This window comes from Entelurus aequoreus, linkage group LG09 (assembly GCF_033978785.1).
Source record: "Entelurus aequoreus isolate RoL-2023_Sb linkage group LG09, RoL_Eaeq_v1.1, whole genome shotgun sequence".
Lineage (NCBI taxonomy): Eukaryota > Metazoa > Chordata > Actinopteri > Syngnathiformes > Syngnathidae > Entelurus > Entelurus aequoreus.
In genome coordinates this window covers 17,123,223-17,143,810 of record NC_084739.1, presented here as the reverse complement: position 1 = coordinate 17,143,810, position 20,588 = coordinate 17,123,223, and the positions used below count along the sequence as shown (strand labels likewise).

At 40.0% G+C, this 20,588-nt stretch overlaps 1 protein-coding gene across 2 annotated transcripts in view; it reads left to right on the top strand.

Annotated features, from left to right (window-relative positions):
• The window catches only part of LOC133657190 (polyunsaturated fatty acid 5-lipoxygenase-like), a 31,186-nt gene extending 12,387 nt beyond the window's left edge, over positions 1 to 18,799 (top strand). For both annotated transcript variants that reach the window (XM_062058202.1, XM_062058203.1), the window contains exons 7-14: positions 8,732 to 8,878; positions 8,950 to 9,153; positions 9,214 to 9,300; positions 10,112 to 10,287; positions 10,357 to 10,478; positions 15,405 to 15,505; positions 17,339 to 17,509; positions 17,597 to 18,799. In XM_062058202.1, the coding sequence (XP_061914186.1) occupies positions 8,732 to 8,878; positions 8,950 to 9,153; positions 9,214 to 9,300; positions 10,112 to 10,287; positions 10,357 to 10,478; positions 15,405 to 15,505; positions 17,339 to 17,509; positions 17,597 to 17,776 (1,188 nt within the window). In that variant the 3' untranslated portion in view covers positions 17,777 to 18,799. The remainder of the gene's footprint in view (positions 1 to 8,731; positions 8,879 to 8,949; positions 9,154 to 9,213; positions 9,301 to 10,111; positions 10,288 to 10,356; positions 10,479 to 15,404; positions 15,506 to 17,338; positions 17,510 to 17,596) is intronic.
• The last annotated feature ends 1,789 nt before the right edge of the window (positions 18,800 to 20,588 follow it).

The window sequence follows — 20,588 nt, the reverse complement described above, 5'->3', positions numbered from 1 at the left end:
TATTACTGTTAAGCAAACTATGAATAATAAAGCACGCCAAAACATGTGTCCTTTATCATAGCTACACGTATGACAAAAAAACGTGTGAAAATCAGTGGTATTCAGTGAGGTAAGATTAATTAAATGCGCTGACAGTTCATTGCTCCTGCCAAATGAATTGCACTGAGTGGAGCGGATCACCACTCCAAGATGGCGGCCCCGCGTCTCGTCAGCGCCAGTAGGCCGTAGCGGTCGATGCCGTGTCTACTTATAAGATGTCTGTGGCTGGTACACTGTGGCGTAGGACTAGCTAACGGGCTAAATCTGTTATGCATGTCAGCCTTCTCACCGTAGCTTGTGGGACTTTTAGGGCTGATACAAACTGGGCTCGTTAGCTCAATACAGCTAAAGCGAGCAAGCGTGTCCACGGTATCTAAAGTTATGAAGTTACTCTGTTCTTAGTGGCGGACACGTCCCTCCAGCAGGAACAACCTCTCCTTGAGAAGGGAGCAAGAAAAACACGAAGCCATACTCACGTTTTTCCCTTCACCGAGTTGAGTTCTTGCTGTCTTCAGAGGAGCAAATGCTTTGTAAATTCAATAAGACTACAAAATGTGTTAAAGAAAGGCTAAAAAAGGCTATAAAAGATTAGGAAGCACACAAAATAGAAAGATAGCACAGAGTGAACCAAAAGCAGCGATTTTTTTTTCTTTGTCGGAAGAAACTAGAAGTTACTAAATAAAAATGTTACTCAATAACAAAATATCCACCCAGTGATGTCGGTACCTACTAGTGTTGTCCCGATACCATTATTTTGGTACCGGTACCAAAATTATTTTGATACCTTTCGGTACTTTTCTAAATAAAGGGACCACAAAAAATTGCATCATTGGCTTTATTTTAACAAAAAATCTTACGGTACATTAAACATGTTTTTTATTGCAATTTAGTCCTTAAATAAAATAGTGAACATACAAGACAACTTGTCTTTTATTAGTAAGTAAGCAAACAAGGGCTCCTAATTTAGCTGCTGACGTATGCAGTACTGTATTGTGTCATTTTCCATTCTATTATTTTGTCAAAATTATTAAAGACAAGTGGTAGAAAATATATTATTAATCTACTTGTTCATTTACTGTTAATATCTGCTTATTTTCTCTTTTAACATGTTATATCTACACTTCTGTTCAAATGTAATAATCACTTATTCTTCTGTTGTTTGATGCTTTACATTATTTTTGAATGATACCACAAATTTGGGTACAGGTACTTTTCAGAGGCGGTATAGTACCGAAAATGATTTATTAGTGTCAACCCTAGTACCTACTGGTGGATAGTGCCCAACCCATTCTGTGATGTGGGAGCGCAATCCACCTTTCATGTCACCTCAGGTTTGGGGATCATTTTAGTGTAGTCTTTTAAAAAAGAATAAAGTAAAAAATAATGATTTCTTTACAACGCGATCTACGGAATATCGCAATCGGTATTTTATGGACTCCAATGACCGCGTTATATCGAAATTTGAGTGTATTTATACTGATTTTAAATAGGGAACTGAACAGATAATGATGTGAATTGCCAGTCGCCTCTCAACAAAATTGTGGGCAGCGCGTTATGCTGTTTGGCGCCCTTCTACTGTATCTAGCAGTGTTATCTTGTTTAAGTCACGCTAACGTTCGACACGTGGGTCCTTCTACAATAATGTTCATCTTTAGAATCAGATAACAGTCTCTCCAGGATTTTGTAGACTGTTTTTGCGATCGTTGTGGCCTAAAATGCCTGAATTCATGGCAGTGTTTTCAGAAAGTTGTGACAAAAGTTTTGAGACTTATTTCTTTTCAACAACATTGAATTCTCGTTTTATACCACAGGCTTAAAAGTAGGCTCATTGTCAAATTACTGTATTGTTTAATTGACCATATTTATAACAAATAGCAGTAAGAATTACAGAGAGGAACACCACCAAAGGCTTCCTTTATTGTGGCCTTTTGTGGATCTAGTTTAACTTTCTCTTTAGAGCAGGGTTTCACGTTCATTGGGCCAAAGCACATATTTTACATGACAAACAGCTCACATCACACTTCCAAGCGTGTTGTGACTTATTCTGTTGTATCAATCATGATCAGGTGGATAAATAGGGTAATTGTGCACTATCTGCAATCTAGTGAAAGAGCAGTTTATAGTTCTGCCTGTCACGACATGTCGCTGGCATCTGATGAACAAAAAGTACATTGTTTGTAGTCAATAAATAATCATTAACGGACCAAATAAAGGACCCATAGGGACCAGATGACCCAAATGTGATTAACAAGTGCTCTTTATTTAGTCTTGAACGCATCATAATTATCCCCTCAATTCCCCCCAAAAATGGATTAACTCGCTGGAATATAGACAATATAATATACATCCATAAACCTGGATGCATATGCAAAAGTGCAATGTATTTATCTGTACAGTAATCTATTTATTTATATATGCACCTTATTGCTTTTTTATCCTGCACTACCATGAGCTAATGCAACAACATTTTGTTCTTATCTGTACTGTAAAGTTCAAATTTGAATGACAATAAAAAGGAAGTCTAAGTCTAAGTCTTTATGTAGTTTTTACTGCTAAAAAATGGTCTTGCAGTCATTTCTCATAATATCAATTAGTTTTTGATTAATGGGTAAATAACTAACTGTATTTGGAACGCCCCCTTTTCATCGCTAGAACCGATATGTCGCCCAGCCTGCTTGGTGTGACTTCATCTTAAGAACTGGAGCCCATTTCCCCGTATAGAAGGTGTGGATAAAGGCATGTAAAACTATTATGTTGATCACTTAATTGGTTGTTTTTGTCAACCTGGTCCATGATTACATCAAATCTGATATGGTTAATATTATGAGCAAAATATAAATCTAGACTCCCCTGCTCTTCCATAGACACCATTGCCTTTGTTTCCTCTTTGAGGATTTCCTTAAGCATCCTGAGGAAAACATCAATGGAAGAGGACACAAAATAGAATACTAACATTTGTCCTTTTTTGAATGCCTGGACTGCTCTTCCTTGTCCGTTTTTCTTTCAGGTTCTGACTGAGTCGTTCTCCCCTTGAGGGTGCATTTGGCTCAGGTCTTTAAATGTTTTCCATACAAACTATGACCAAAACCCATCAAAGTCAGAATCATTAAAATGGTCGCTGCAAATTACACTCATCTTGCTTGGTCCGTCCCATTTTATGTGAGTCAATTTGACTGGAGAGGTCCATACTTTCTTCATATTGCCATCACTTGGAAATATCTGCAGGCTGATCCCATCTTTAGTTGTATTGTTACAACCTGCAACAATGCATCTGACAGACATATTTGATAATTCCTTTGAATTCCGTGCAACAATAACATGATTCGGGATGAAGATGCTACCAAAACACATACTACGCAATGTGAAATTGCCTCCAGTCTCTGTAAGTGACCTCAGCTCACACACACATTTTGGAGCTTGACGTGGACCTTCCAAAATGTGCTGAAACTTACCAGAAAAAAATTACTACTGTGTCTATTTTGGTGGAAAATTTTAGGTCTAAAACTATGAAATAAATGAGTTAGTTTCCGTTTATTTCGACCATGCATATAATACAATTACAAAGTAATGCATTACATATTACCAGTTTCATTACAGCACGTCCAAAAAGGAGTAGGAAGAAGCAGATTTTATTTCATACTACCCCTTTTCATATAACAGCAATTTTATCCCATATTTTTGTTCTCAGTTTGTAACAGAACAGTGAATAAATAAATGAGTAATAAATTAATGTACATTAAGTAAGTAAACAAATATTAAATACATAAGTAAATGGTAGACATGTAATCATATTAAAGTTCTCATAACTAAATAGTGAAGTAATTTATGGTTCACCTAGAAGATACATTTGATTATTTTTTTAGAGGTTCAAGATGTTTATCATAATTCTTCTTCTTTGTACTTTGTGAACCTTTGTAGTTTGAACAGTCTCTTAGACTGAATCATATTAGTAGTACATTGTTTGATTTCCTTGCTTTATCTATTCCATACTGATATACTAAAGATCTTAAGTGTTGTACGCGCATACACATGTTTTAAATTAAGTTTTCCTCTAAGGTTATATTTCTCCTCTTTTGTTGAGAAGAATTGTTCTACATTCTTGGGTAACAGATTATAGTTTGCAAATGCACCAAGTTGTTGAATTTTAATATTTGTGATTCAATAAATAAAACGGTTTGCATGTTCTCTATATCCAACCTTATGTATTATTCTAACTAATCTTTTTTGTAACATTTTTACAAAAAAGTGCCACTGTTGTCAGCATATAACGTGGCCCAATGTCGGCCCCAAGGCTAGAACAACAAAGAGTAACTGTCTTCGTGTAAAATATATTTAAGGACGGTTGTCCAAGGAGACAGCAGAAGAGTGATCAGGCTCATACTCTTTCTCCTGGAGCTGCAGCTCCAGTCTGAGGCTCGCTGAAACAAATAAAGCTTTTTGTTCGACGATTCCTCGTTGGCGTCTTCTTGGCTCATCACCCATCACACGGCCAACAAGTATACAACACTAGCAACAGCCTCAAAAATGTGTTTTACTTTTAGTTCGTACAGTCGTCCCTCGTTTATCGCAGTGTAATGAGTAGCGGACATGACCGTGGTAAACAAATTTCCGCGAAGTAGGATTTTTATTAATAACACAAATATTCTTACAGTTAGAGCATAACAATACCGTTTACAACGTTCTAAATATGTTTAAAAACATGAAATAACATCCATAGTCACCTTTACACAATTTTCAATATAGTAACCTTCAGTGTGTTCTACTGTCGATTGCAGTACTTACCGGTAGCCCGGGGGATCCTCCAAGCAGCACTGCTATGGCCGTCACCGTACAACCTGGCCACGACGTGGAAATACTTTGTAGATAATTCCTCTAAGTTAGAATTGGGCTTTCATGAGCTGAAACCACAGGCTCGTGCTCTACAAAATCTTGGTCAACTTGACAATTTCAGCTACGATCATTAGATTTGTTGTTACTTGTTCCATCTTGTTAGCAATGTGCGTCTGTTTTGTCATTCCACATCACTCACGCCAAAGCTGTGTTACCGATGTCAGAGATAAAGTGCATCTTGAATCGAGAGAGGTTCTCTTCACCTTGCTGGCACAGCTGTTGATAGCTGAGCCTTATTAGCCTGAAGTGCCGTGCCCGAATGTCTAATGCTACGTCCCGCTGTTCAATTTTTGACATTGATCACAGAGTCTCACCAATGTGGCGATGTGTTATTGATTGATTGATTGATTGAGACTTTTATTAGTAGGTTGCACAGTGAGGTACATATTCCGTACAATTGACCACTAAATGGTAACGCCCGAATAAGTTTTTCAACTTGTTTAAGTCAGGGTCCACTTAAATTGATTCATGATACAGATATATACTATCAGATATATACTATCATCATAAAACAGTCATCACACAAGATATTCACATTGAACTATTTACATTATTTACAATCAGGTGTGTGGATGGGGGGGCGGGGGGGGGGGGGGGTAGGACATGGACAGCAAGTAGTGGACATAGAGAGAGAGAGAGAGAGAGAGAGAGAGAGAGAGAGAGAGAGAGAGAGAGATCAGAAGGCATAAGAAAAAGTATCTGCATTTGATTGTTTACATTTGATTATTAACAATCTGGGGCGGGTGTTAGTTTAGGGTTGTAGCTGCCTGGAGGTGAACTTTTATTGCGGTTTTGAAGGAGGATAGAGATGCCCTTTCTTTTATACCTGTTGGGAGCGCATTCCACATTGTTGTGGCATAGAAAGAGAATGAGTTAAGACCTTTGTTAGTTCGGATTCTGGGTTTAACGTGGTTAGTGGAGCTCCCCCTGGTGTTGTGGTTATGGCGGTCATTTACGTTAAGGAAGTAGTTTGACATGTACTTCGGTATCAGGGAGGTGTAGCAGATTTTATAGACTAGGCTCAGTGCAAGTTGTTTAACTCTGTCCTCCACCCTGAGCCAGCCCACAAAGTGGGTAGGAGTGAGGTGGGATCTGGGGTGGAGGTCTAAAAGTAATCTGACTAGCTTGTTCTGGGATGTTTGGAGTTTAGATTTGAGGGTTGTGGAGGTGCTAGGGTACCAGGAGGTGCATGCGTAATCGGGTTGAACGAGAGTTCCCGCCAGAATCTTCATGGTGCTTTTGTTGACCAGAGAGGAGATTCTGTAGAGAAATCTCGTTCGTTGGTTAACCTTTTTGATAACCTAGGTTGCCATTTTATCACAGGAAAGGTTAGCCTCTAGAATGGAACCTAGGTAGGTGACCTCATCTTTCCTGGTGATGACAATGTCACCTACTTTTATAGTAAAGATGAGGCAGGAATTGAAGATGAAGTCCATCAAAAAGTAGTTTTTCCAAATGTTGGACAACTTGTGATTGACACGGTGAAGATAACGCTGAGGTTAGCCAACTGTTGTTGTTTGCATGGTTCACCCTTACCCTGGAAATGTAAGTCATGCTTGGTGAATATCATTATCGCTCACCACAATATAATTATAGAAAATAAGACAAAAACAGCCACTTGCGCGTCCAATGTTAGTCCAAGACTTGCCTGCAGTGCCCTCCATCTTAATTACACCGGACCAATATTTATTCGAGTTTTGGCTCTTCTTTGGTTTTAGATGTACATACAGCAGGGTTGTCCAAACCCCGGCTGACGGGCGGCCTGCCGGCATCTTCAGTTTGGCCCGCGAGACGAGGGCACAAGTTCAATTTCAATAAGCAACCTGGCTTTGCATTCATCCATCCATCCATTTTCTACCACTTGTCCCTTTCGGGGTCGCGGGGGGTGCTGGAGCCTATATTAAATTTAATTGCCCAGGGGTCTGACAGGTGGCAAATTGTTACTATCTTGTGGATAATGTGAGAGACTCGGTTTTGTGACCATGATGTGTACTTTCCTGACATCCCAAGCACAGTATTAACATGTATGACCCATTCCAAACAAACTTTCCTAGTCATAGTGCATAAAAAAATTCAACCGACACAAAAAGTTAACACACATCGTCACACATAACACAACCTGCTCACTGAACTTTGTGGATATTATCAGAAAAAATATCCCATTACCATAAAATGTTTTCAAATTACACCCATTATATATATATATATATATATATATATATATATATATATATATATATATATATATATATATATATATATATATATATATATATATATATATATATATATATACACTACCGTTCAAAAGTTTGGGGTCACCCTAACAATTTTGTGGAATAGCCTTCATTTCTAAGAACAAGAATAGACTGTCGAGTTTCAGATGAAAGTTCTCTTTTTTTGGCCATTTTGAGCGTTTAATTGACCCCACAAATGTGATGCTCCAGAAACTCAATCTGCTCAAAGGAAGGTCAGTTTTGTAGCTTCTGTAACGAGCTAAACTGTTTTCAGATGTGTGAACATGATTGCACAAGGGTTTTCTAATCATCAATTAGCCTTCTGAGCCAATGAGCAAACACATTGTATCATTAGAACACTGGAGTGATAGTTTCTGGAAATGGGCCTCTATACACCTATGTAGATATTGCACCAAAAACCAGACATTTGTGGCTAGAATAGTCATTTACCACATTAGCAATGTTTAGAGTGTATTTCTTTAAAGTTAAGACTAGTTTAAAGTTATCTTCATTGAAAAGTACAATGCTTTTCCTTCAAAAATAAGGACATTTCAATGTGACCCCAAACTTTTGAACAGTAGTGTATGTATTTTTATATATATATATATATATATATATATATATATATATATATATATATATATATATATATATATATATATATATATATATATATATATATATATATATGTGTGTGTGTGTGTTTACATATTATAATAATATAATGGATATGTAGTTAATAATCATTATAATTGAATATTAAAAGTATGCGAAAGTTCAACTCCTACCTACCTTCCGTGATGACCTCTTTAAAGCTTTGTAATCAATCACAAATATCAAGCAATTAAAAGTCAAACATCAGTAAGTGTAGAGAGAGTGTTTTCCTTTGCAATGGATTTAAATTGGTGTAATTTAAAAATGTTTATGTTTTTTTTACCCAATGCGGGCCCCCCAGTCAAAACGTTTGGACAGCACTGATGTACAACGTCTTTCTTCTCTTCCTCTGATTTCTTCTTTTGTTTTTTTTAGCAGTGTATGTTGTTAAGGCAAGCGCAAGTATTGCAATCTTTCCAGGTGGATGTTCGGCAGCCATGCTTTACTGCAAACAAGTTCGCAACGTGCAGGTGCTTTACTGTATATTGCGTCGTGAGTTCTGCTCACACCTCCTTTCTCTAAATCCTTAGATCTGGTGGGGTTGACCGCAAGGAAGACAAATGATTTTGTCTTCCGAGGTTTTATTTACTAAAATACTTCATTATAAAGCGCACACAGCACGCAGGCGTACAATTTTTTCAGAAATGATTACTGTTACGATATGCTGTATGATGCTAATATAATGAGGATGATAACTTAGATACCCCAGCTTTTATTCAGGCCTAAAACATGTATTTTTTAATTATTATTGTATTTGTTTTTTGTTTTTTTTTTATTTAAAAAAAAAATCTGCAATGTAGCGAGGGATGACTGTAGTTTTACATTTGTTGTAATGAATTTGAGCTTTTAGCTAATTTATAATGTGGCAGTTTAAACTCCTCTTGAAAGGTTAATTTATGTTGTGTTTCCAGGCAGGTAACATCTTCATAGTGGACTATGAAGTGTTAGATGGCATCAAAGCCAACTGTACAGATCCACAAACCCGACAGTACATTACAGCTCCCATCTGTCTTCTCTACAAGAACACACAGAACAAGATCCTGCCCATCGCCATTCAGGTATGCTGTGATCGAACATCATCAAGTCTTAGATCACTTTAGTGTATCTTTACCTCCTCTTTTCCTTCCAGTTGGGTCAGACTCCAGGCGAAGACTGCCCCATCTTCCTGCCCACAGATGGCGAGTACGACTGGCTTCTGGCCAAGATGTGGGTTCGCTCGTCAGACTTTCAGCACCACCAGACGGTCACACACCTGCTGAGAACACATCTGATCTCAGAGATGTTTGCCATCGCCATGTTCAGGCATCTCCCTGCAGTCCACCCTGTCTATAAGGTGACACTCGCAATGAAGAGGGGTAAATAGAATGCTGGACTCATTAACTTTCCTTCACAGTTACTCATTCCTCACGTCCGTTTCACCATCGCTATCAACACCAAGGCAAGAGAGGCCCTCATCTGTGACCATGGTCTCTTCGATAAGGTGAGTAAAACTCCTTAGATGTGGTGTGTAATTAAAGCAGGTGGACTCTAATGTAGACTAATAGTGGCTGGAGTCCACCAGAGGGGTTTGACTGACATCTGCATTAGTTAACCAGACAGGGACTGAAGATTAATAGGCAGGTTCAGGTTCTAAACATGTGAGGCATACTTCCGATTTGACAATGAAGCTAAAGACTCTGAAGTTTCGAGGGCAGCCCACAACCCGTGTGGTACTCGACCAAGGACAGGCACTTAATTACTGAAAAATCCGAGGCAGGCGCAATAGATTTGGGGTACAGTTTTGGGCTCTGGACACTTAAGTGTAGGCTCAGGGTATGGAGGTTTCCCTGCAGGCTTAGGCTGTCAGAACTATGAGACTTTTGATACTCAAAAGCAGGGTAACAACCTGAATGCTAAATCCTAATTCGAATCCCAGGATACACATCTATACATTTAAACATCTGAGAGGAGGTGATCGCATTTTGTGCACTCATGGAGCTCAAGGATTGAAGACTCAGGCAGGCTCAAGTTCTGAAAATGTGGGGGCAGACTGAGAATCAGGGTTCACACTCAGCCTGTGAGTCTTGGAAGACTTCTAAGACTAAGAAGCATTTAAGATTCCGGGGGAGTCAGAAAAGTGCCTCGGACAAAGAATGATGCTGACTCATGTTTTAGCAAATTGAGGGTAGACGGACTGAGGGGTCAGAGAAAAGAAAAACTGGTAGACGTCATCAACTGGGAGAAGTCTGCAGTACGTTTCTCAAAAGTCGATATGTTCATGCAAAGTCTAAACCACTTTTTGTTTAATCAAGGCAAACGCCATCGGGGGAGGAGGTCATGTGCAGCTGATTCAGAAGGTGATAAAGACGCTGACCTTCCGGTCACTCTGCTTCCCTGACATGATCAAAGCTTGTGGAATGGATGACAAGAATTTGCCATCCTACTTCTACAGGGATGACGGCTACCAGGTGTGGGAGGCCATAAAGAGGTGAGGTGACAGTACTGATCCATACTGCTCAACAAGAACTGATTTGTGTCCTCTTTTTTGCTATGCTAGCTTTGTCTCCGATGTGGTTAATATTTACTACACCAGTGATGAGAACGTTCGGATGGACCAGGAAATCCAAGCCTTTGTTCAGGATGTTTGCGACTTTGGTATGAAGGACTTCAGTCACTGTGGTGGGTTTCCTTCAAGTACAGTCAGATTTTTGCAAACAATGTTTGGATTCAAGAGACAAACAGCTGCTACTAATATTACTGCAATAAGATAGAAACAACATTTAGATATTCATAGTGAGGGTCAAGATCCTTCACTCTTAGGTAGGGTACACACACAAAGACAAATCGGGCTGTTTTTGTCCAGATTTTTCCCCTTCTGACCAAAGACCGCAAACATACCATTATGTCTTAAAAGATTGAATTGTGGTCTGAGGTACGTTGAGTGCATTTGTCCTGCTAACGCCTGCCGAGTCATCGCTCCGTAAATTGTGACGTGGTAAAGAAAGTAGTCAATCAAGAAGCTCAAAGAACATTGAGGCTATTTGGTTGAGAACATATTCACCTCAAGCTCAATATCATAAACTTTGTGTTTACGCCGTCATTTGTCGGTCAAAAATTGTCCCAAGACCACCACCATTCCCTCCTGTCATGTCCTCTTCTATATTGTGTGTTTTTCTGATTGTTGCTATGTCGTTGCTAAGGATGGGTAATTACCAGATATTGACTGACGTCAAATCAAACGGTGCCATATTCAGATATCTCTGTCGTACGTGACGTCACGTCTGGTTGTAGACTTAACACTTGGTAGGAAAACTATCACTCAAGCAGCACTTAGGCCCCGTTTACACTAAGCCTGGATAAGGTTATCTAGGGTAAATCACACCTAACCTTATCGGTGTCCACACACAACAATGCCACCGTTTAAGACCCCTGACACGAGGGGGTGGTTCCATCTTTCAGCTGCGCGCTAATGGCGGAGTTAGCGAAGATGCAGGCATCATGCACGCTGCCCGGCCACTTCACAGTCACATCCATAAAGCAACATTTGTAGTCACACACTCACTTCCTGTATCACATCCACGGGAAGAAGGGACCAAGTTTTTCTGTAAATAGACTCACAGCTGACCCGGACATTTGAAAGTTATCTTGCCGTCTGAGAAGTGTTGTATCCGAAATAGCTACAATCGCCTGTTGCCTTCTCTTAAGGTATTGATTTGTGATTTCCAAAAGCGCCTGTCCACGTACAAGAAAGAGAAACACGGGCATGTCTGGATTATCCGCCTCCATCTTTGTTATGAAGCTGACTATGGCGCATTCTTTCTGATGTCTCTTCCTGTGTTGAGCGCGGTCTTTCTGGCGTCACTTCCTCTCCGAACTCACTTTGTAAACGATCAATGAGTTCATACGAAGCTAAGTGCCGGAGATTCAAGAAATACACGGCTGACTTACCCGTGTAAAAATTTGTCCGAGGAGGGGGACCTTAAACGCTGGTTTAGTGTGGCTGAAACGGGGCTGAGGCTAAATAATTATTCCTTTAAGGGGTTAAACGACTTAATGTAGGCCTTAGAGCGGACTCAGCCTAACTGCCTGTAGCTAATGTTGCAATTTTTTAAAGTATGCCTGATAGAAAACACCCAAATGTAAAGTAATGCTGCGCTTTTTGAAAATGCATTAGCTTGATGCTAATTTACATTGGTTATACCATATACAAGGTACTGATTAGCATTAGCGATTTGGAAATTATAACAACCAAGATACACGTTACAATAAAACAGCTGGTGTGTAATAAGTACAATACTTGACTATGATACTGTATAAACATGTTGTAGGGTGCAACTAGGGCTGCAACAACTAATCGATTGCATCGATTAAAATCGATTATAAAAATAGTTCGCTATTAATCTAGTCATCGATTCGTTGGATCTATGCTATGCGCATGCGCAGAGGCAATTTTTTTAATTTTTATAAACCTTTATTTATAAACTGCAACATGTACAAACAGCTGAGAAACAATCAAAATAAGTATGGTACCAGTATGCTGTTTTTTTTCAATAAAATATTGGAAAGGATAGAAATGTAGTTTGTCTCTTTTATCCGATTATTAATCGATTAATCGAAGTAATAATCAACAGATTAATCGATTATCAAATTAATCGTTAGTTGCAGCCCTAGGTGCAACTAAAGAATAAACAGGCATTTAACCGAATGACAAAGACTACTTCCTAGCTAGGCAACACACCATAGCCCATACACTACTGCCATCTACCGTTTTGGAATTGCAACTGCATGCAAAGTCTGCTATATAATACTTGCAAATGACACTCCGAAAAGTAATAAGGAAATAAGACATAACAACGGAAATCTTTTATTTATAGATCTGTATCACTCTGGAATAACCTGCCTCGAATTCTCACTGGCATTGAAAGTGAACAGGTTTTTTAAAAAGGAAAGTAATATTTTATCTGAGTCTGTAAATTAGTTTGCTTGTTGATGATTTTTGTTTGGTTTTGTATTGTGTAGTTATATTTATATGGTAATTATTATTCTGTGACTGTAAATTGTTTGCTTATTGATGCTTTTATTTGTTTCGGTGTTGTGTAGTTATAATTATATGCTTTTACTTGTAATTGTATTGAGTTTGTGGACCCCAGGAAGACTAGTGGGTTGTTGTGGCAACCAGCTAATGGGGATCCTTAATAAAAATCTAATCAAACTGGACAGCACATTTATGATAATCAGCTGATTTTTAAATTTTACATAAAAAAATCTGATTTTATTATTCACAAAATAACAATTATTAAAGCACACAAAAGTACCGTTATTGATTCCCAGGTACCGGGAATTGGTACCTTATCGGTTCAAATGTAAAAGGTCCTGGTTGTTTTAGAGTTAAGACTGTAAGATGTTCCGGGGGACTCTCTGGAACACCACATCCACCCAGACACTCCGATTAAAGAGCGAGGCCGAGACACCGCAGTACAAATAACTTGGTTTTATTCTTCTTTGTCTGCTGTTTACACGCCAGTCTGAAGGTTGAAAATGGTCTGAAAGTTATTCATCCGTCTGGTATATGAAATCAACAAATAAAGAAATGAGAATATGTGCTAGCTTAAAGGCCTACTGAAATGAATTTTTTTTTATTCAAACGGGGATAGCAGATCTATTCTATGTGTCATACTTGATCATTTCGCGATATTGCCATATTTTTGCTGAAAGGATTTAGTATAGAACGACGACGATAAAGATTGCAACTTTTGGTATCTGATTAAAAAAAAGACTTGCCCCTACCGGAAGTAGCGTGACGTAGTCAGTTGAACATATACGCAAAGTTCCCTATTGTTTACAATGATGGCCGCATGAAGTGAGAGAGATTCGGACCGAGAAAGCGACAATTTCCCCATTAATTTGAGCGAGGATGAAAGATTTGTGGATGAGTAAAGTGCAAGTGAAGGACTAGTGGGGAGTTGAAGCTATTCAGATAGGGAAGATGCTGTGAGAGCCGGGGGTGACCTGATATTCAGCTGGGAATGACTACAACAGTAAATAAACACAAGACATATATATACTCTATTAGCCACAACACAACCAGGCTTATATTTAATATGCCACAAATTAATCCCGCATAAAAACACCTCAGTGTTTGTTATGCTAGCTCCTATGCTAGCTCCTAGCTCCATATAAGCCGCCAATCCAATTCAAACACCTGCACAACACACACAATCACTCAGCCCAAAAGACCGTTCACCTAGCCCAAGGTTCATAAAGCTTATATATTTAAACAAAGTAACGTACGTGACGCGCACGTACTGGCAAGCGATCAAATGTTTGGAAGCGCAGCTGCTACTCACGGTACCTGATATTCAGCTGGGAATGACTAAAACAGTAAATAAACACAAGACATATATATACTCTATTAGCCACAACACAACCAGGCTTATATTTAATATGCCACAAATGAATCCTGCATAAAAACACCTACGTGTTTGTTATGCTAGCTCCTAGCTCCTCTGCTAGCTCCTAGCTCCATAGAACACGCCAATACAATTCAAACACCTGATCAACACACACAATCACTCAGCCCAAAAGACCGTTCACCTAACCCAAGGTTCATAAAGCTGATATATTTAAACAAAGTTACGTACGTGACGCGCACGTACGGTCAAGCGATCAAATGTTTGGAAGCCAAGGCTGCATACTCACGGTAGCACGTCTGCGTCTTTGTCATCCAAATCAAAGTAATCCTGGTAAGAGTCTGTGTTGTCCCCGTTCTCTACAGGCGTCTGTGTATTGAAGTCAAAAGTCCTCCTGGTTAGAGTCTCTGTTATCCGAGTTCTTCGATCTTGACTGCATCTTTCGGGAATGTAAACAATGAAACACCGGCTGTGTTGTGTTGCTGCTGACTTCCTTCGCAAAAAATACGTCCGCTTTGCACCGAGAACTTTCTTCTTTGCTTGCTCAGCTTCTTTCTCCATAATGCAATGAACATAATTGCAACAGATTCACCAACACAGATGTCCAGAATACATCCAGAATGAGATGAAAACAGCTATTTCGTATTGGCTTCAATGTGGAAGCCATACCCGTGTTCCCCGTGCTACGTCACGCGCATACGTCATCCTCAGAGGCATTTCGAACCGGAGGTTTAGCGGCAATTTTAAAATTGCACTTTATAAGTTAACCCGGCCGTATTGGCATGTGTTGCAATGTTAAGATTTCATCATTGATATATAAACTATCAGACTGCGTGGTCGGTAGTAGTGGGCTTCAGTAGGCCTTTAAATGTTCATTTAAGTGAAAATAAAAATACAGCTTTACACCTTTATTCATACGTTAAAAAACGTATCTATGACTTTATCTTAAGACTTCTTCTGTTTGTTTGTTATTGTCATTACTGCCACAAGTGGTGGAAAAGAGTATTACAACCGAGTACCGCTGCAGCCCATACAATCACAGCTGAGAAATTTCTATTTTATGGTAAAGAAACACTGCTGTAATGTATACAAAGTATTCTGTTCCATCTGCAACAAAACTGTACTTCCTTTGAAATACTGTAACATGTGTAAAGTGTTCTGGTTCATCTGTTGACCACACTTTCATTCTGTGCAGAATTCCCCCGGTCCCTAAAGTCTTGCACGGAGCTGATTGAGTACTTGACTGTCATTGTGTTCGCTGCTTCAGCGCAACATTCAGCGGTCAACTTTGGACAAGTATGTAATCTATTACTGATGCAGTGTCATTCCTGCAAACGTCTATAGAAACCAACGTGTCATACACTATATTGCCAAAAGTATTTGGCCACCCATCCAAATGATGAGAATCAGGTGTCCTAATCACTTGGCCCGGCCACAGGTGTATAAAATCAAGCACTTAGGCATGGAGACTGTTGCTACAAACATTTGTGAAAGAATGGGCCGCTCTCAGTGATTTCCAGCGTGGAACTGTCATAGGATGCCACCTGTGCAACACATCCAGTGGTGAAATGTCCTCTCTACTAAATATTCCAAAGTCAACTGTCGGCTTTATTATAAGAAAATGGAAGAGTTTGGGAACAACAGCAACTCAGCCACCAAGTGGTAGGCCACGTAAACTGACAGAGAGGGGTCAGCGGATGCTGAAGCGCATAGTGCAAAGACTTTCTGCACAGTCAGTTGCTACAGAGCTCCAAACTTCATGTGGCCTTCCAATTAGCCCACGTACAGTACGCAGAGAGCTTCATGGAATGGGTTTCCATGGCCGAGCAGCTGCATCTAAGCCATACATCACCAAGTCCAATGCAAAGCGTCGGATGCAGTGGTGTAAAGCACTGGACTGATGAATCACGCTTTTCCATCTGGTAATCTGATGGACGAGTCTGGGTTTGGAGGTTGCCAGGAGAACGGTACATTTCGGACTGCATTGTGCCAAGTGTGAAATTTGCTGGAGGAGGAATTATGGTGTGGGGTTGTTTTTCACGAGTTGGGCTTGGCTCCTTAGTTCCAGTGAAAGGAATTTTGAATGCTCCAGGATACCAATAAACACACTCCGCAACCTTGTGGACAGCCTTCACAGAAGAGTTGAAGCTGTAATAGCTGCAAAAGGTGGACCGACATCATATTGAACCCTATGTGTTAGGAATGGGATGGCACTTCAAGTTCAGGATGCTTTATTATTGTCCATTCTTTAACATGTACAAGACACATAAGAACTGAAATTACATTTTCGGCACAGTCCCACTAAGAGCAGACATACGTTACAGGGAGACAAGACGGGACCGCCAACGGATCAGCCACTTGCGGCGCTCCTTAAAAAAAGGTGGGAAAAAGGTGATATTGGGAAAGGGGGGGAAGAGTAAAAAATATCAGTCAAAGGCTGGACCCTCGGGAGGGGGTCCAGACTGAGTCCAAGGGAAAAAAACTAATTTACCATAGCACACATAAACATGTTACATATAATCACAACAACTCGCAACAGAGGGGGGGGGGGGGGGGGGGGGGGGGGGGGGGGAGTTGGGGGACTGGAGGCCGGCCTGCTGCTATAAAGCGCTACTCAGCCATCCATCACCCCGAAGAGGAATTAAGCGGTGGTGAAGGCGTGGGGTGGGGGTGGGGAGTTTGTTTGTGTATATGCCCATTGTCTTTGGGTGTAGTGGAGTTGTGTTCATAAGCCCAGAGTCGTTCTGCATGCGATGCTAGCAAAGTTCGACTTCCAGGTGTCGTTGAGGAGGGAAGGAGGTCAAAAGCGTCCATCTTTGAAATTCCTCAGGGGATGATTACAGAACAGCATGTTCTTGTCCTCAAGGCCATTTGGGGGAGTCAAATCGTAGATAAGGACTTTTGTTTTTTCTCCAGCAGACATATGTGAGTCAAGGCAGGTGGCCAAATATTTTTGGCAATATAGTGTATCTGCATCCAGTATTGCATTTTCTCGCATTATTTCAAGGACTGTGTTTACATGTGGAATACATAATGTGTTCTCCGAGGGCGAGTGTGAGTGGCAGGGAGAAACGCTCTCAGGTAACAGAATGTGTTCGTTAACTATGAACTCTGTCTGCATGGGGGAAGTACAACTGGTATTCCTGGATCCCCAACGCGCCATCAACCATGCGACAGCCACCGCCCAAGCGGAAGGGTTTGTCCAACATGACCCTGATCATGGACAGCCTCCCTGACAGAGGACGCTCCAGCTGGCACCTGGGGGCCAACTGGGCGCTCACACAGTACCAGGAGAGGGAGGTGAGGAGAGCTGTGGTCACGTTCATTGGACTCCTTTAAAAACAAAAAACAAAAAAAACCTCAATTTGTTGTTGACCCCTAATGTAGATCTACTTGGGATCTTACCCGGACCAGCACTTTACGGAGAAGCCGGTGAGGGCGGCCATGGAGGAGTTCAGGAAGAAACTGGCAGACATAAGCAGCGCCATTAGGACGAGGAACGAGAAGGAGATCTTGCCCTACGACCTCCTGTGCCCTGACAAAATACCGAACAGTGTCGCTATATGAAGAGTGTTGTTCTTACAGTATAGTTACCCAAGTAGGGGTGTCCCCTTACAACGGTTCCACTTCGAATACCCATATTGGCTGATACCCATATTGATCAGCAGGACTCATACATACTTTTATTATTGTGTAGTGTGGCGGCCTATGGTTAAGAAACACGTTAAGTCAAGTGAAATTACTCAAGGAACAATGGTAGGTATGAAAAACTTATTTACCATTTACCGTCTGCAATGGACCCCATGCTGTCTTTAAATTGAAGTGGGGTGGTAATTTTTGGTCAACACCTCGTGGTCATATTATTTTACTAATTCAAGCGCATGATGCGGACACGTTTGTTACTGGGTACTTTGTACCATATTTTCCGGACTGTAAGGCGCACTTAAAGTCCTCTTCCCCCCTCAAAACTCGACAGTATAACTGAAGAGTAGGCACCTATTGTAAGGAATAAGTTTGGTTGAGCTTACCCACCTCGAAGCAATTTTATTTGGTACATGGTGTAATAAGTGTGACCAGTAGATGGCAGTCAAACATAAGAGATAAGTGTAGGCTGCACCGTTTGATGTGCTTCAACATACAAGTATTACTATCTGGTGTTTTGTTTCGCAATATTATGCAAAAGCAACTTTTCTTACCTTCTGGTACCCGCTGATCTGTATTTGGGATCTGCATAAATCCTGAAAAATAGTGCCTTTGTAGTCCGTGGCGACACCGTAGTCGATGAGCTTCTTATTTTTCTCTATCTTCTAGTTATGGGACATTCACCCTCCGCTAGTGCCATTTCTAATATAAAGTAGTGTAAAGTGCTTACTTATATCTGTCAGTAAACTCGCCATGAAAGCGCTAAAACATACCGGTGTAGTGAGTTTACATTATCCACCCAAGGAACTTTAGTTATTAGAGTCCTGAAGCGACTGTAAGAAAGCGGCTTGAAGATGATCTGTAAAACATAATCTATTCATTTAACCACCATTACATGTTATGTAGACCACAAGGAAGTGTTTTCAATTTAGAAAAAAATAATAATAATATGACTCCTTTAATGCGCCCTATATATGAAAAAAGATCAAAAATAGACCATTCATCGGCACTGCGCCTAATAATCCGGTGCGCCCTATGGTCCTGAATATACGGTAATCTGATGCTGCCTCGCAGTCTTTGTTTGTGTAAGTAATAAGCGATGATTATGTGATACTTGTTTATGTTGACAAATGTGCTGTTTTAGACTGCGTTATTTTTCAATTAAGGACACTTGGTATGTACAGTATGTCTAGCTTGTGTGCTATGGTGCGCTTACTTGTTGTGTAGCTGCTCACGCCTTCTGTGTTTGCCTTTTGTGAATGGCTTGACTAAAATAAAAGAAAAGGCCAACCATGTGTGCTTGTTGGACATTTAGATGTTGACTGGCTGTTCAGCTTTGCACAAGTAAACACACTGCAGGACTGCTTGTATCGGACATTATACCGGAGACTTTACATACAAATAAAGTAAAATCATCAGATACTTGTTTTTTCACCCGCTAATATTGTACTAATATCAATATCAGATGGGGCAGCCCTACCCTACCCTACCTGAAATAGTATTTCATTGTCTCAAATACTAAACAACTTCAGACCTAACAATAAATATATGTTCATGCCCTTTTAGATAGTGGCCCCCGAGTCAAAAAGTTTGGGGACCCCTGGTGTAATGAATACAATGGAACACAAATAAGCATATAAAGTCACCATGTTTTGTTTCCACTCTACTGGTACTTTAATGAATACCTAGGCGTATTACACTACTGTATTTTAACGTTGGTCATGACGGTGGTGCTTTGAGAAGCACTGCGATAGAGGAATCATCCAAAAATACAAAACAAATAAATCATCAATGAGTAAGGGTTAAAAAACAGTGAAATAAACGTTGTAAAAGCATTGATTTTTATTTGGTTGGTCATTTAAATTCTACATACTTTGTTCAAACATGGGAACAAGAAACACATCAAGAGTTTATCTTAAAAACAGGACTTTTTTTTTTTTTTACATTTTGAGTTTTTCCTCACTATTCCAAAATAAAGTTCACAGAAAAAACAAACTCGTGGAATGATATCATGGTCACGGAAACAGTCATTAGAAATGTTCAAGTCCAGTCAGTAGTAAACAAATGTAGCCGTTATATGCAAGTTACATTTTTGTCCTCCCCTGCACAGACATGACAAGTTCAAGCAGCAAAGTACACGTAAAAAGACGCCGAGAAAGAAGCTTTCACGTTTAGGCATGTCCAAAGAGGAAGATGGAGTCTCAAGACTGAATGAAGGAGCCAGCTCCCCTTTAAAAAAGCACATTCTACCATTTTTCAAGCATGAAAACATCTACTTGAGTGTCCATGTTAAAAACAGTGTTTATTAAACCATCAAAAAAACTGACAGAGCATTTGGGCATTGGGGGGAATGTAAGATGCATAAAATTACTTCTAGGGAAAAAAGAAGGGAGAAGACTGAGAACATCCTTGAAAATAAATACAACACAAACAAACATTGACCCAATAAACACAGTAAAGACGAGAACAACAACATGAAGGGTAATTGCACTTCAAAAAAAGAATAATTGCACTGAGCCTCCAAAGAAGATTCAGATAAATGACTCCAAGGAATAAAAGCAAAGATGAAATCCCACCACCACGAGATGTGACATCCACACAAAAACAACAGTTTCCGTGCGGCTGAAACGACAAAGAAAAGCTCTGATCTGATTTATTGCTGCTGAGCAGTGTTTCCCAAGCATGTTGCTCCCCCAAAAAAGGAGCTTTTTCAAAATGTTACCAGAATGCTGTGGAA